Source organism: Mobula hypostoma, chromosome 18 (assembly GCF_963921235.1).
Source record: "Mobula hypostoma chromosome 18, sMobHyp1.1, whole genome shotgun sequence".
Taxonomy (NCBI): Eukaryota; Metazoa; Chordata; class Chondrichthyes; order Myliobatiformes; family Myliobatidae; genus Mobula; species Mobula hypostoma.
The window spans coordinates 13,127,400-13,142,239 of record NC_086114.1 but is presented as its reverse complement, the minus strand read 5'-3'; the positions used below and the strand labels follow the sequence as shown (position 1 = coordinate 13,142,239).

The following is a 14,840-nucleotide window of genomic DNA, read 5'->3' as shown; positions in this document are numbered from 1 at the left end:
ACAGTCGACGTTTCGGGCCGAGACCCTTCGTCAGGACTAACTGAAGGAAGAGTGAGTAAGAGATTTGAAAGTGGGAGGGGGAGGGGGAGATCCATAATGATAGGAGAAGACAGGAGGGGGAGGGATGGAGCCAAGAGCTGGACAGGTGATTGGCAAAAGGGATATGAGAGGATCATGGGACAGGAGGTCCGGGAAGAAGGAAAAGGGAAGGGGAAGGGGAAGGGGGAGGGAACCCCAGAGGATGGACAAGGGGTATAGCCAGAGGGACAGAGGGTGAAAAAGGAGAGAGAGAGAGAAAGAATGTGTATATAAATAAATAATGGATGGGGTACGAGGGGGAGGTGGGGCATTAGCGGAAGTTTGAGAAGTCATTGTTCATGCCATCAGGTTGGAGGCTCCCTAGACGAAATATGTGTTGTTCCTCCAACCTGAGTGTGGCTTCATCTTCACAGTAGAGGAGGTCATGGATACAGATATCAGAATGGGAATGGGATGTGGAATTAAAATGTGTGGCCACTGGGAGATCCTGCTTTCTCTGGCGGACAGAGCGTAGGTGTTCAGCGAAACAATCTCCCAGTCTGCGTCGGGTCTTGCCAATATATAGAAAGCCATATCGGGAGCACCGGACGCAGTATATCACCCCAGCCAACTCACAGGTGAAGTGTCGCCTCACCTGGAAGGACTTTCTGGGGCCCTGAATGGTTGTGAGGGAGGAAGTGTAAGGGCATGTGTGGCACTTGTTCCGCTTACAAGGATAAGTGCCAGGAGGGAGATCGGTGGGGACGGATGGGGGGGACGAATGGACAAGGGAGTCACGTAGGGAGTGATCCCTGCAGAAAGCAGAGAGAGGGGGGAGAGAAAGATGTGCTTAGTGGTGGGATCCCGTTGGAGGTGGTGGAAGTTACAAAGAATAGAGGAGGCCATGGACTGACATGTCAGACCCCAACATCTACTGTACCCATTGCTCCCTGTGTGGCTTCCTGTACTGCTCAGGCAGCATCTATGAAAAGAGAAATAGAGATAAGGTTTCATATCCCAGACACTTTTGTTTATTTATTTACTAATATACAACACAGAGTAGGACCTTCTGGCCCTTCGAGCCGCAGTGCCCAGCAATCTCCAATTTAATCCTAGCAGAATCTTAGGACAACATACAAAGAACAATTAACCTACCAGCTGGTATGTCTTCGGAACGTGAGAAGAAATCGGAGTACCCGGAGGAAATCCACATGGTCACAGGGAGAATGTACAAACTCCTTACTGGCAGCAGCGGGCATTTTACCCAGGTCACTGGTACTGTAAAGCATTGTGCTACCATGCTGCCCAAATCTGTTATGTCGTAGTCTCACTCTGTTTCTCAGTCTACTCATCATGGTTCTTGCACCCTACTTGTCTACCTGCACAGCACTTTCTCTGTAGCACTATATTCTGCATTTTGTTTTCCTGTTTCCTATCTCAATGTAATTACAAATGGAGGGATCTCTCTGCATGGTACACAGAACAAAAGCATCACCAGACAATCACCAACAAGAGAAAATCCGAGCAACACACACAAAATGCTGGAGGAACTCAGCAGGCCAGGCAACTTCTATGGAAAAAAGTACAGTCGATGTTTCGGGCTGAACTAGAGAAAAAAAAGCTAAGGAGTAGATTTAAAAGGTAGGGTGTGGGGAGAGAACTTACAGGTGATAGATGAAATGTGGAGGGGGAGGGATGAAATAAAGAGCTGGAAAGTCGATTGATGAAAGAGACAGAAAGCCATGGAAGAAATAAAAAGGGGGGGACAGAGCACCAGAGGGAGGCGATGGGCAGGCAAGGAGATGAGGTGAGAGAGGGAAAAGAATGGGAAATGGGGGGCATTAGCAGAAGTTTGAGAAATCAATGTTCATGCCATTAGGTTGGAGGCTACCCAAATGGAATATCAGGGGACCTATCAGCGGGAAGCTGCAGCAAACAGGTCTCTGGCACTGAGTCTGGCTTTGTGTCTCAGAAGGGAAGGGGTGGGGGAGAAGAGGAGTGCAGTTATAATCGGGGATTCCATAATTACAGAAGAAAAAGGCAGATTCTGCAGATGAGAAGGAGACACCCAGGTGGCATGTTGCCTCCCAGGTGCCAGAGTCAAGGATGCCTTAGGTCAGGTTGACAGCTTTGTATAGGGCGAGGGTGAACTGCTGGGAGTCGTGGTACTGTATATATTCATACCAATGACATAAGGAGGAAGTCATGAAGACAGAATATAGGGAGTTAGGCAGAATGCTGAAAAGCAAGACCTCCAGGGTAGTAATCTCTGGATTGCTGCCTATGCCATGTGCCATTGAGGGTAAGAATAGGGTGATCTGGCAGATGGCTGAAGCTGAAGGAATTGGTGCAGGGAGCTGGGTTTCAGATTTCTGGATCATTGGGATCCCTTCTGGCGAAGGTATGACCTGTACTAAAAGGTCGGTTACACACCTGAAGCTGGGGGGGGTGGGGGCGGCGGGGACCAATATCCTGGCAGGGAGGTTTGCTGGAGCTGTTGGGGAGGGTTTAAACTATTTTGACAGGGAGTGAGAACTGGAGAGACAGGGCTTAGGATGAAGCAGTTGCTATACAAATAGATGGAGGGTGTAGAGATTCTGTGAAGAAGAAGAGGCAGATGATAGGGCAAAATTGCAGCCAGTGGGATAAGTTAAAGTGTACCCAGTGTGCCAAAATCAAAAAGGGTGATGAATGCAGAACTGAAGGTTTTATATTTGCATGCACTTAGTATATGGAACAATCTTCTAGCACAGTTAGAGACTGGCAGGTATGATGTTGTGAGCATCTCCAAGTCGTGGCTGAAAGATCGTAATTGGGAACTAAACATCCAAGGATACACCTTGTATTGAAAGGACAGGCAGATAGGCAGCAGAGACGGAATGGCTGTTGGTAAAATGACAAGCCATGGGATCATAAGATGTAGAATCTTTGTGGATAGTCACCTTACTTACAGACACCCCTGTGCCTGGAATCACTTTATGGACATACAATCAATCTATGTACAGTATATAAGCTATCTTATATATTTATATTTATTGCATTGGTTATTGTGCTGCATCGGATCTGGAGCAAGAATTATTTTGTTCTCCTTTACACATGAATACTGGAAATAACATTAAACATCAAGCAGTGAAATAAAAAAGAAAACTTATGGAAATACTCAACAGCTAAGGGAAAGGAAAGCAGAGGATTTAGCCGGTAACTGGAAAAACAACTTTACGGTAGAGACCAGAATTGCTGTTTTGCCAAGAAATATCAAGAGGTTAAACAGAGATCTGCTCTCTGAAATGGATGTGAAGAAGAATTGGGCTCCTGGCCAATACCTATTCCTCAATCAACATCAGTTTTAAAAAATGCAATCAGTAACATACTATCTGGGGGAGTGTGTTGTGCATGATATGGTCCAAACATCACTGAGAACTAAAACAACAAAAATGGCAGAAACTCTACAAATCAAGCTGCATCGAAGGAGTGGGAAAGTAAAGGAAATGCAAGGTCAATAGGGTTTCTCCTGAAACATTGGTTTTGTTTTGCTCTCCACAATTCTACCTGACTTACAGAGTATTTCTGGAATTTACCGCTTTTTGTTGCAGATTTCCAGAATTTGCATATTTTTGATTCAATATTACAATGAATCTTATAATACTAGTTGTGTACGTATTGTTGCTTATCAATCAAATAAAAGATTATTGGTCATTTTCTCATTGTCATTGTCTGTTGTGCATAAGTGGGATGACATAGCAACGAAGGTAGATTTGGGATAAACACTTAGCTTAGCAAATGAATGCGGGGTAAAGATTGCAAACTATTTCCCAAAGTTCCTTTATTACATCAGTCTTCCAACCGCTTAACAAATGATTGTTGGTCTTACTGTGAAATAATTGCTGCAGTATAGGTGAGAAATAGCTTGTTTTTTATTTTACAACCTGCAAACTGTTTCCCAAGTATCCGTCATTGCACCAGTCTTCCAACCACTTTGTAAATCTATCGATGAGAAATCGTGCAAGATAGTCGCTTTATCACATCGGACTGCCTGAAGGGCGCCGTTGGTTTGAGACTCCCGGCGACTAGCTGTCAAGTAGACTCCTCCTGTCTTCCCTTCCCTCAACTCCAGTCCAGTACTAGGAATAAAGTCGTAAACACGAGGAATTCTGCAGATGCTGCAAATTCAAGCAACACACATCAAAGTTGCTGGTGAACGCAGCAGGCCAGGCAGCATCTCTAGGAAGACGCTTCAGGTGAGTTAGTCCTGATCTTCCTAGAGATGCTGCCTGGCCGGCTGCTGCAACTTTGATGTGCGTTGCTAGGAATAAAGACGCTCGCCGGCGTGCAACGTCATCGCGGCGAGGCCCCGCCCTCTATTTGTGAGGTCACAGTCGGAGGCGGCTGGCAGCGGCGAGCTGGTTTTTACGCGTGCGCACTCCCCAGACCCGGGCTGCTTGTCGGCACAAGGAAGTCAACTCGAGCAACTGGGGGGGTGGGGGGGCAAGAAGAGTTGGTAAACTTTGAAAAGAGAATAATGTCGGAGTTCGACGCTAATCCGTTCGCGGATCCGGTGGAAATAAATCCCTTTCAGGTAAAAGAAACGGAGTGGGTTGGTGTTGGTGGTGGGGGAGTAAACAAACGTATATTCGGCCGGGCCCAGACGATGAGGCGAATTCCTGAGCGAAGCCTAACCTGGGGTGCTGATTGACGCGGCCCTGACCAATGGAAAAACAGTCAACGGCCCATTCTGCAGCTCTCTACACATGTAGGGGCGGGCTGAAGCTGGACGGCTGATCAAGTTAGATTGGCGCTGCACAGCTTTTGCCACTCGGATAAAAGTTCGTGGAAAAGTTACTGGGCGATGGGCTTTGTGCTCCCAGAGCCCGATTTGATATCATCAGGCAAATGTTCTTACATTAAAATGAGAGACCAAGTCTGGCAAGGGTTTTTAAACTGGGGCAGGAAACAGGTGCAGCTCATTCCTTTAGCAAGGTCAGTTTCAGAATTTGAGGTAATGCCCACACCCATTCTAAAACGTCGTCACACATTGTGTTTTTAAAGCCCGGCCCTGATCTTGCTTAAAAATATCTTGAGTATCATTTGTCATTTTTATATGGGGTTTACAGCATTTGGGCATTCATTCAGAGAAAACAAACAGAAAATGCTGCGTTATTGTCTGATGAGAGGAATAAAGTTAGAACCCTTATTGTTCAATAGAACTGTAACCATTGTGATGAAAGTTAATTGACCTGAAATATTAACTGCTTTCCACTCCAACCATACTTTCTGGTTCCTAAGATTTTAAGCATCTCAAGTTTTTCTGCTTTTCAACGATATTTTCAGCCCACTTTTAGTTCCACAGTTTCAAACCTTTTCAACATTTAAAAATATTTTTTCTAAAGATTTGAACTCTTTTTAATCTTTGCTAATCCTTCTGATCTTTCAAATCATCATCTTTGCAATTCTTAAGCCTTCTCCAATGTGATTATGAGCCAAACTATGTGTTGTAATTTGGTCTAATCAATGCTGTTTTATCTCTTCAGCATTGTGATGTATAAATTCTGTATCCTTATTTAGAAATTAACTTGAGAATTGTACAGTCCACTGATTTTAATTATTTTTTTCTGTAAAGTAATCTTATTGCATGATTGCATCAACTTAAATACAATTTAGTGTGTGAACCAGTAACTCTGATTCCACGAAATGTTGTTGAAACAGTATCACTGTTGGATCTGGTTTTGAAGAAGGCAAGAAAATAAAATTTTATCAATTCCATTTTTGTGATAAAATTAAAGTTGCATTTTTCTGTACCTATATCCCAGAGCCGTATTGCATGGTAATTGGTTCATTCCTGTTATGTTCCTGGTTTTGGTTTAAAGTTCAAAAGTTAAAAGTAAGTTTTATTATCAAAATACATATATGTCACCATATATGACCTGAGATTCATTTTCTTGCAAGCATAATTAACAAATCTATAGAATGGTAAGTATAACAGGATCAAATAGAGTGCAGAAGGCAACAAATTGCAAATCCAAATATGAATAAATAGCAATAAGTAACAAGAACATGAGATAAAAAGATGTAGTGTCCTTAAAATGAGATCATTGGTTGTGGGAACATCTCGATGGATGAGCAAGTAAGTGCAATTGTCCCCTTTGTTCTAGAGCCTGATGGTTGTCGGGTAGTAACTGTTTTGGAACCTGGTGGTGCAAGTTCTGAGGCTTTTATTCCTTCTACGTAATGGCAACAGTGAGAAAAGAGCATGGTGTGGGTTGTAGGCTCTCTAATGGTGAGGATCTCTGTTACTTGATGATGGATGCTGATTTGCTATGATGGCATTTCACGTAGATGTGCTCAGTGTTTGGGAGGGCTTTACCTGTGATGTACTGGGCTGAATCCACTACCTTTTGTAGGATTTTCCGTTCAAAGGCATTAGTGTTTCCATACCAGGCCAGAATGCAGCCAGTCAATACACTCTCCACTGCACATCTGTAGAAGTTGTTAATGTTTTCGTTATCATGCCGAATCTCCACAATCTTCTATGGAAATAGAGGTGCTGCTTTTTAACCCTGAAGTGCGAGAGAGGAGTTGGTTTTACTTTTGGAGTAAGGCATGCAAAATGCTGGATGAACTCAGCTGGTCACACAGCATCAGTGGAAAGGAATAGAGTTGATGTCTCGGGACAAGATCCTTCATCAGATGTCTGACCTGCTGATTTCCTCCAGCATTTTGAGTGTATTACGCTAAAAAAAAAATCAACTTCTCTCTCACTTCAGGGTTAGAATAAAATTGTAGATGTATTACTCTGGATTTCCAGCATCTGCAGAATTTCTTGTATTTTTAAATTTTTTTCCTCTGTTTTTGGCATCAGTGAGAGCAATTGCATATAAGGACCATAAGGTTTGTAAAGGGAATTGGATTAAATTTGACCTTAAGCCACAAAGACCTATTAAGACTGAAGGGGAAAATGGCTTATGGAGGGAATTCCCGAGCTTAGATCTGAGGAAACTAAAACTGCGATACCGTGGTTAAATGATAATTCCTGGGCCGGAGTACCATAAGGCCATAGAGCTGAATAAGCTGTTGAGGCAGGAGAAGGAGCCAGCATCATAGTTTTAAAATTGACTTTCTGCCCAAACATGAACCACTGTAGGTCAACAATTCTGGGTGAAGAGCAAGTGTGACTTGGTGCAGATTAGGATGCAGGCACTGAAGTTTTTCGATGAATTTAAATTTGCTGTGTATTGAAGGAAAATAAGTGGCTGGTTAAATTTGAGGTATAAGACAGAGAAGCAGAATTACGCCATTCGACCCATTGATGGTTCTGCTCTATCATTCCAGCATGGCTGATTTATTATCCCTCTCAACACCATTCTCCTGCCTTCTCACCGTAACCTTTGATACCCTTACGAATCAAGAACTTACTGACTTTTGCTTTAAATATACCCAATGACTTGGCCTCCACAGCTGTCTGTGGCAATTAATTAACACACATAAAAATTGCTGGTGAACGCAGCGGGCCAGGCAGCATCTCTAGGAAGAGGTACAGTCGATGTTTCGGGCCGAGACCCTTTGTCAGGTCTCGGCCCGAAATGTCGACTGTACCACTTTCTAAAGATGCTGCCTGGCCTGCTGCGTTCACCAGCAATTTTTATGTGTGTTGCTTGAAATTCCAGCATCTGCAGATTTCCTCGTGTGGCAATTAATTCCCCAGATTCGCCACCCTCTGGCTAAAGAAATTACTCCTCATCTCTGTTCTGAAAGGATGTCCCTCTATTCTGAGGCTGTGACCTTTGGTCTTGGACTTCTCCACTATGGGACACAGTTTGGTCCTGGTCTGAACTCATAACATGTATTGCAGTATTGAAGAAAGCATAGTGACATTATTGAAATAATTATTCATCAAAATCAGAATTCAATGCAGATAGGGCAGGCAAACAAGAAGATAGGATGGTGAACAATTAGCAAAAAGCCTTTACATCTGGAGCAGATCTATATTGTTCATTCAGTTTCCCCACTGAAACATTGAAATAATTGTCTGGATTTTTTTCCATTACTTCACTCCTCTGAATCTTGTGTATATGCTGAGAAATGCTTTTTTTTTGGATTTAGTTACATATTTTCCAAAGATTAGTTTCCAGAGTGGCTATTCTTTTCCGTCGATAAATATGTGTGCATGTGTTAATGGATTTAAATTCTGGCAGTGTGTCTACAAAGTAGTTCAAGTTGCACATTTTTAATGGCTCTATATTTTAATGGTTTTCTGTCAAGATGAATTTTGGAGAAGTCTGTGAAATTTTGGTTTCTGTATTTCCAAGTTCAGCAAGCTATTAGTCGGATCTGATTCTGAGCAAGTTTGCCCAATTAAATTCTGTGATTTTTGTCAGTTTAATTCCAGATTTGATATTTTCTTTGTTGTGTTCTGCATTGGACTTTTTTTTTGCTTACAATATATCTTGGCATTTGCTGAAGACAAAGATTAACCTTACTTGTCACATGTACATCAAAACATACAATTAAGTGTGTCGTTTGTCCAGGGATTGTGCTGGGGGCAGCTGATAAATGTTGCTGTGCTTCTGGCACCAACCCTAGCACGCCTACAACTTGTTAACCCTCACCCATCCGATTTTGGACTGTGGAAGGAAACTGGAGTACTTGGAGGAAACCCACGTGTTCCACAGGGAGAGCATCCAGTCCCCTTGCCAAGGAATTCCGACATTCCGAACTATAATGGCGTCACGCTAACTGCTGTGTTACCGTGGCGCCCAAGGTAGAGCACGTCACATTTCTCATTACCTATAGACTCATTCCACCCACCTGCTACCATCTTCACTGTTCACTATCCCTCAGAGTTCTGGGTCATCTGTAGATTTGGAAATTGTACCCAAAAGACACATCCAGATCATCAATATACATTTAGAAATGTGAAATTCTCAATGTAAATTTTCTTCCTGTCGAAAGACAATTTTCAGTACTACCATGTGGATAACCTTGCAGAGTCATCTGGAGTCTGATAACTAAAATGGGAAATCTGCCCAACAAGATGTTAGACCATCAGGCTGGACCGTCAGGCTGGTGTTTGATGTGTATCTGACAGGCATGATTGTCCAAGTATGACTAAATAAGACTGCACCACCACAATTTCTAAGTATGTCTTGTCCTCCCACCAGCAGAGGTGGTACACCGATGTAAGAATGGGACTAAGTAGCCTTGTGAGTGCTTCATATTAACTCCAAATCCCATGGTATCAGGTCAGAGCAGCACATGGAAACCTGATTGTCACCTACCATCCTCCTTCAAGTGATGAGTCAGTGTTCCTTCATGCTGAGCGATGTGTGGAAGGAGTGCTGAATGTAGCAATGGTGGTTTGGTAACTCCCTGTTTCCTGATCTGGTTCACTTCCAATCAGCTTAGCTGACAGCATGGGGACTAACTGATGGTCAGCCAGCTTAATACAAACAAAACAAATACAAATGCTAGGCAGTGCAGCATACTGTAACATCGTAACAGTGACCTGTTTGTTTTGTTGCTCTAGCTTCTCACTATGGAAGTGAGAGGGAGAAAGGCTGTTGTAGGTCAAATTGTCAGGTGAACACTGGTTTTTTGTTAAGCTGCAGATCATGGTCTCTCTTTGGGGGCCTTGCTATTGTTTGGTGGGTACCTGCTGAAATAAGTGGGGGAGGGTTGATGCTTGGGAATAGGGAGAGGGGGCTTTGGGGTTCTATCGTTTTTCTTTGTCATTCATTCTTTGAGGTTCTCTTCTATTTTCATGGATGTCTGCGAAGAGCAAGAATTTCAGGTTGTATATTGTATACATTCTCTGATAGTAAATTGAACTCGGCCAGTCAAGCAACATCTATGGAAAGAGAAACCAGTTAATATTTCAGTTGAAGACATTTTCAGAACCTAACCTCACCTTTACCATTCTGGCTATTGCAAAGAAATTCTGTCCATGAATGCATTAGCTAAGAGCAGGGGTCCCCAACCTTTTTTGCACTGCAGACCGGTTTAATATTGACGATATTTTTCCGGACCGGCTGATGGGTTGCGGGGGAGGGTGTTCAAGTTCAACAGTGCGTGACAGGAAATGAGGAAAGGTGCAGCTGACTCGTATTGTCTCATATCGCCAAATCATATTGTTTCCTTGCGGCCCGGTAGGATATCTTTGCGGCCCGGTGGTTGGGCCATTGTTATCAACCTTCTGGAGATAAATTCTTGAATAGCATGGAAGACACTCTCTATCTGTGTTGCTATATAATTGCACTAAATGGATGAATTTGGAATGGATGTAACAGCTCAAAACAAGGACATTTGTATAGTAACAGCAGAAATGTACATCACCATTATCTAATTTTGTAGCCTACCTATCCCTCACTCTGTGCTTGCACTCAGACCTGGTTTAGAGGTCTGCAGAAGGGTATGCTGCAAGTTGTCCTAGTTCTGCCTTTTAAAAACAAAAGGATCATATGTTTCAATACTTTGTCATGAGAGCTAAATTTTAGGTGGTGAGCTTTCTATCTTTGACGTCAAGGTAGTGTTTGACAGTGGCATTAAAACTGATACCAAAAGCGGTTTTCAGCTTTCTGCATACAGTCGAACTTACTGTCATTCAGATGTGAGCAGTTAAGTAACCTGTAACATGTACCACGAATGCCAGGTATGAACCATTAACAAGAGAATCCTGGTAACCTGTCTTTAATGAATCCTCCGTCAATATCCCAAATCGTAAGAACTTTTTACAGGGACACAATTGAGAGCATTCTGACTGGCTGCCTGGTATGGGAACTGTACTTCCCTCGACTAGAATACTACAGCACAGTACAGGCCCTTCGGCCCTCGATGTTGTGCCGACCCATATATTCCTAAAAAAGTACTAAACCCACACTACCCCGTAACCCTCTATTTTTCTCTCACCCATGTGCCTGTCCAAGAAGCTCTTAAATATCCCTAATGTTGTAGCCTCCACCACTATCCCTGGCAAGTCATTCCAGGCACCTACAACCGTGTGTGTGTGTGTGTGTGTATATATATATATATATATAAAAAAACAACTTACCCCTGATGTCTCCCCTAAACTTCCCTCCCTTAACTTTGTACATATGCCCTCTAGTGCTTGCTATTCGTGCCCTGGGAAACAGGTACTGGCTATCCACCCTATCTATGCCTCTCATAATCTTGTAGACCTCTATCAAGTCCCCTCTCATCCTCCTACGCTCCAAAGAGAAAAGTCCCAGCTCTGTTAACCTTGCCTCATAAGACTTGTTTTCCAATCCAGGCAACATCCTGGTAAATCTCCTCTGCACCCTCTCCATAGCTTCCACATTCTTCCTATAATGAGGTGACCAGAACTGAACACAATACTCTAAGTGTGATCTCACCAGAGATTTGTAGAGTTGCAACATGACCTCTCTACTCTTGAACTCAGTCCCCCTATTAATGAAGCCTAACATCCCATAGGCCTTCTTAACTATCCTATCAACCTGTGCAGCGACCTTGAGGGTTGTATGGATTTGAACCCCAAGGTCCCTCTGTTCATCCACACTCTTAAGTAACCGACCATTAACCCTGTACTCAGCCTTCTGGTTTGTCCTTCCAAAATGTATTACCTCACACTTATCCAGATTGAACTCCATCTGCCACTTTTCTGCCCAACTCCGCATCTATATTTTTTTGTAACCTTCGACAACCTACAGCTCCATGCACAACTCCTCCAATCTTTGTGTCATCCACGAACTTACTCACCCATCCTTCCACCTCTTCATCCAGGTCATTTATAAAAATCGCAAAGAGCAGGGGTCCCAGGACAGATCCTTGCGGCACTCCACTAGTCACTGACCTCCAGGCAGAATACTTTCCTTCCACTACTACCCTCTGCTTTCTTCCTGTAAGCCAATTTTTTATCCAAACAGCCAAGGTTCCACTGATCCCATGCATCGTGACTTTCTGGATGAGTCTCTCGTGGGGGACCTTGTCAAATGCTTTGCTAAAATCCATGTAGACCACATCTACCGCCCTACCCTCATCAATTTCTTTTGTTACCTCTTCAAAAAAACTCAATTAGGTTTGTGAGGCACAACCTTCCCTTCATAAACCAATGTTGACTATCCTTGAGTAGACTGTACTTCTCCAAATGCTCATAGATCCTATCCTTAAGAATCCATTCCAATAGTTTGCAGACCACTGACGTAGGACTCACCAGTCTATAGTTCCCAGGATTTTCGCTATTACCTTTTTTAAACAAGGGAACTACATTTGCCATTCTCCAATCCTCCGGCACCTCCCCTGCAGCCTAAGAGGATTCAAAGATCATAGCTACTGCTCCAGCGATCTCTTCTCTCACTTCCCACAGCAACCTGGGGTATATCACGTCCGGCCCTGAGGACTTATCAATCTTGATGTTTTTAAGAAGATCCAACACTACTTCTTCCTTAATCTTCACATTGTCCAGCACACAGGCCTGTTCTATTTCGACCTCACCCTGATCAAGGTCCTTTTCACTTGTGAATACTGAAGCAAAGTATTCATTTAGGACCTCCCCAACCTCCTCCGCCTCCAGGCACATGTTGCCTTCTTTATCCTTTAGCGGCCCCACCTTCATTCTTGTCATCCTTCTGTTCTTCACATACGCATAGAACACCTTGGGGTTCTCCTTAATTCTACATGCCAAGGCCTTCTCATGCCCCCTTCGAGCTCTCCTAAGTCCTTTCTTAAGCTCCTTCCTGGCTACCCTATATTTCTCATGAGCCCCTCCTGCTTCCTGCTTCTTATATCTAACATGTGCTTCCTTCTTCCTCTTGATCACGTGTTTCGTCAGCCACAGTTCCCTTTTTCTACCATTTTTTCCTTGTCCCTCAATCGCAAGACTCTGCAGAGAATGTTGTAGACAGCCCAGCGCATCTGTAGATGTGAACTTCCCATTATTCAGGACATTTACAAATACAGGTGTGTAAAACTGAAGGCCTGTGTGCCATCTATAAAGTGTATGTATTTCTTTACTGGCTTAGCTATTTTGTCAGTTCCTCGCAAAACCTTGACAACAAAGGCAGTGAGCAGATGGGAATCACTTACACATGCTCCCCTCCAAATCACATGCCTGCTTTGACTTTCCTCGGACACTGTATCTAAATCCTGGGACATCCTACGAACAGCACAGAGGGGAGTGCCGTCACCAGAAGGACTGCAGCAGTTCACAAAGGTGGCTCACCACCAGGAGCACCTTCACAGCAGTCAGGATCATCTATAAATGGAGGCCTTTCCTGTGTTACTCACATTCCAAAATAAAGCTGTCTCAGCAGTGTAGGTGAAGGGTCTTGACCCGAATCATCGCTCTCCGTTTACAGCTGCCCCCCGAGTTCTTCCAGCAATTTGGTTTTTTTTGTTCCGGATTCCAGCATCTGCAGTCTTTTGTCTCCAGTAAACTCTTAAATACATTAAACAAGAAGTTCCTTATTAGCTGAAACAATTGCAATGAACGCTCTAATTCTGTACCACTATTTACAAAAGTTGATGCATCTATCAAAGCACAACCAGTCATCATGACGTGCTGTGTCATAAGACATGGGCAGTCATGGTCTTTGACCATGATTGTTTTTGGCAAATATTTCTACGGAAGTGGTCTTTTATTGCAGCCTTCTGGGCAGTGTCTTTACAATTTGGGTGACCCCAGCCTTATCAATACTCGTCAGTGATTGTCTGCCTGGCATCAGTGGTCACATAACCAGGACTTGGGATATGCATTAGCTGCTCATATGTCCACCTACCACCTGCGCCCATGGCTTCATGAGACCCTGATTGAGGGGCTAAGCAGATGCTACACCTTACCCAACAGTTCTGCAGGCTTGTGGAGGGAAGGAATACCTTGCATCTCCTTTGGTAGAGATATAACTCCACCTTGCCACCCAAAAAGCACAATTACATAAAATAATTCGGTCAACTTCCAAGAAAGAACAGATCACGTAAAATTCAATATGCAGTGATGGTAGATAAAGATTCATTTTAGTTTATTGTTTTTGCCTTTTTTTCCCTTCGATTACCTTTATTAAATGTAAGTATTCCTGTAGCGGTGATTTGCTGATTCATGCAAAATATTAATCTTGACCGGGCAATGGCTACAGTGTAATTTTGCACTTGGCTGTCCTTATGAATTTTATCACAGCTGTTGTTTTTGCACTAGATTTTCTCATATTTGTGATTTACGACTCCACTGCAAAGTCTCTTTGAGGGAATCCTACCCTGAAGAAGTTTAAACCTTCCCTTTAGAAGTGCAACCTTCTCTCTGTTTCCCCTCTGTGATCTCTGCTACCCTCTGATGTGTCAGCCGTGTTCTCACCCAGACCTGCTAGCACAGCCATGTATCCCAGCGTTTCACTTCCTTCCCTGCCCCCATCACCTTCCTCTGACTTCTCCCCTTCCTTTCCAGTCCTGATGAAGGGTTTTGTCCCAAAACGTCGACTGTTAACTATATTCCATAGATGCGGCCTCGCGTGCTGAGTTCTTCCAGCATTTTGTGTGTTGCTTCACAACTCCATACTTGATTTGATGTTCATTAAAAAAATTGACTGCAAAATGGTTAACAAAGTAAAAGTTAAAGTAAAATTATTGTCCACCTATATATCAGCATATACTACCTTGAGAATTTATGAAAAACTATACATAACAAACAAACAATGTACAAGAGAAGGCATGGTGCATAGAAAGAAAGAAAGAACTGAAAACATGAGTTGTAAAATCTTTGAAAGTGAGTTTTTAGGTTGTGAAATCAGTTCAGAGTTCAGGTGAGTGAAGTGAACAAGCTTGTTTAGTTCTCTGTCTCCTGATCCCATCTTTCTGCTCTGTCC

At 43.2% G+C, this 14,840-nt stretch overlaps 1 protein-coding gene across 1 annotated transcript in view; it reads left to right on the top strand.

The window, feature by feature from the left end:
- Positions 1-4,435: 4,435 nt before the first annotated feature.
- The window catches only part of LOC134358343 (secretory carrier-associated membrane protein 2-like), a 46,427-nt gene continuing 36,022 nt past the window's right edge, over positions 4,436-14,840 (top strand). Inside the window, exon 1 of the mRNA XM_063070462.1 lies at positions 4,436-4,594. Coding sequence (XP_062926532.1) covers positions 4,538-4,594 — 57 coding nt within the window. The 5' untranslated portion in view covers positions 4,436-4,537. The remainder of the gene's footprint in view (positions 4,595-14,840) is intronic.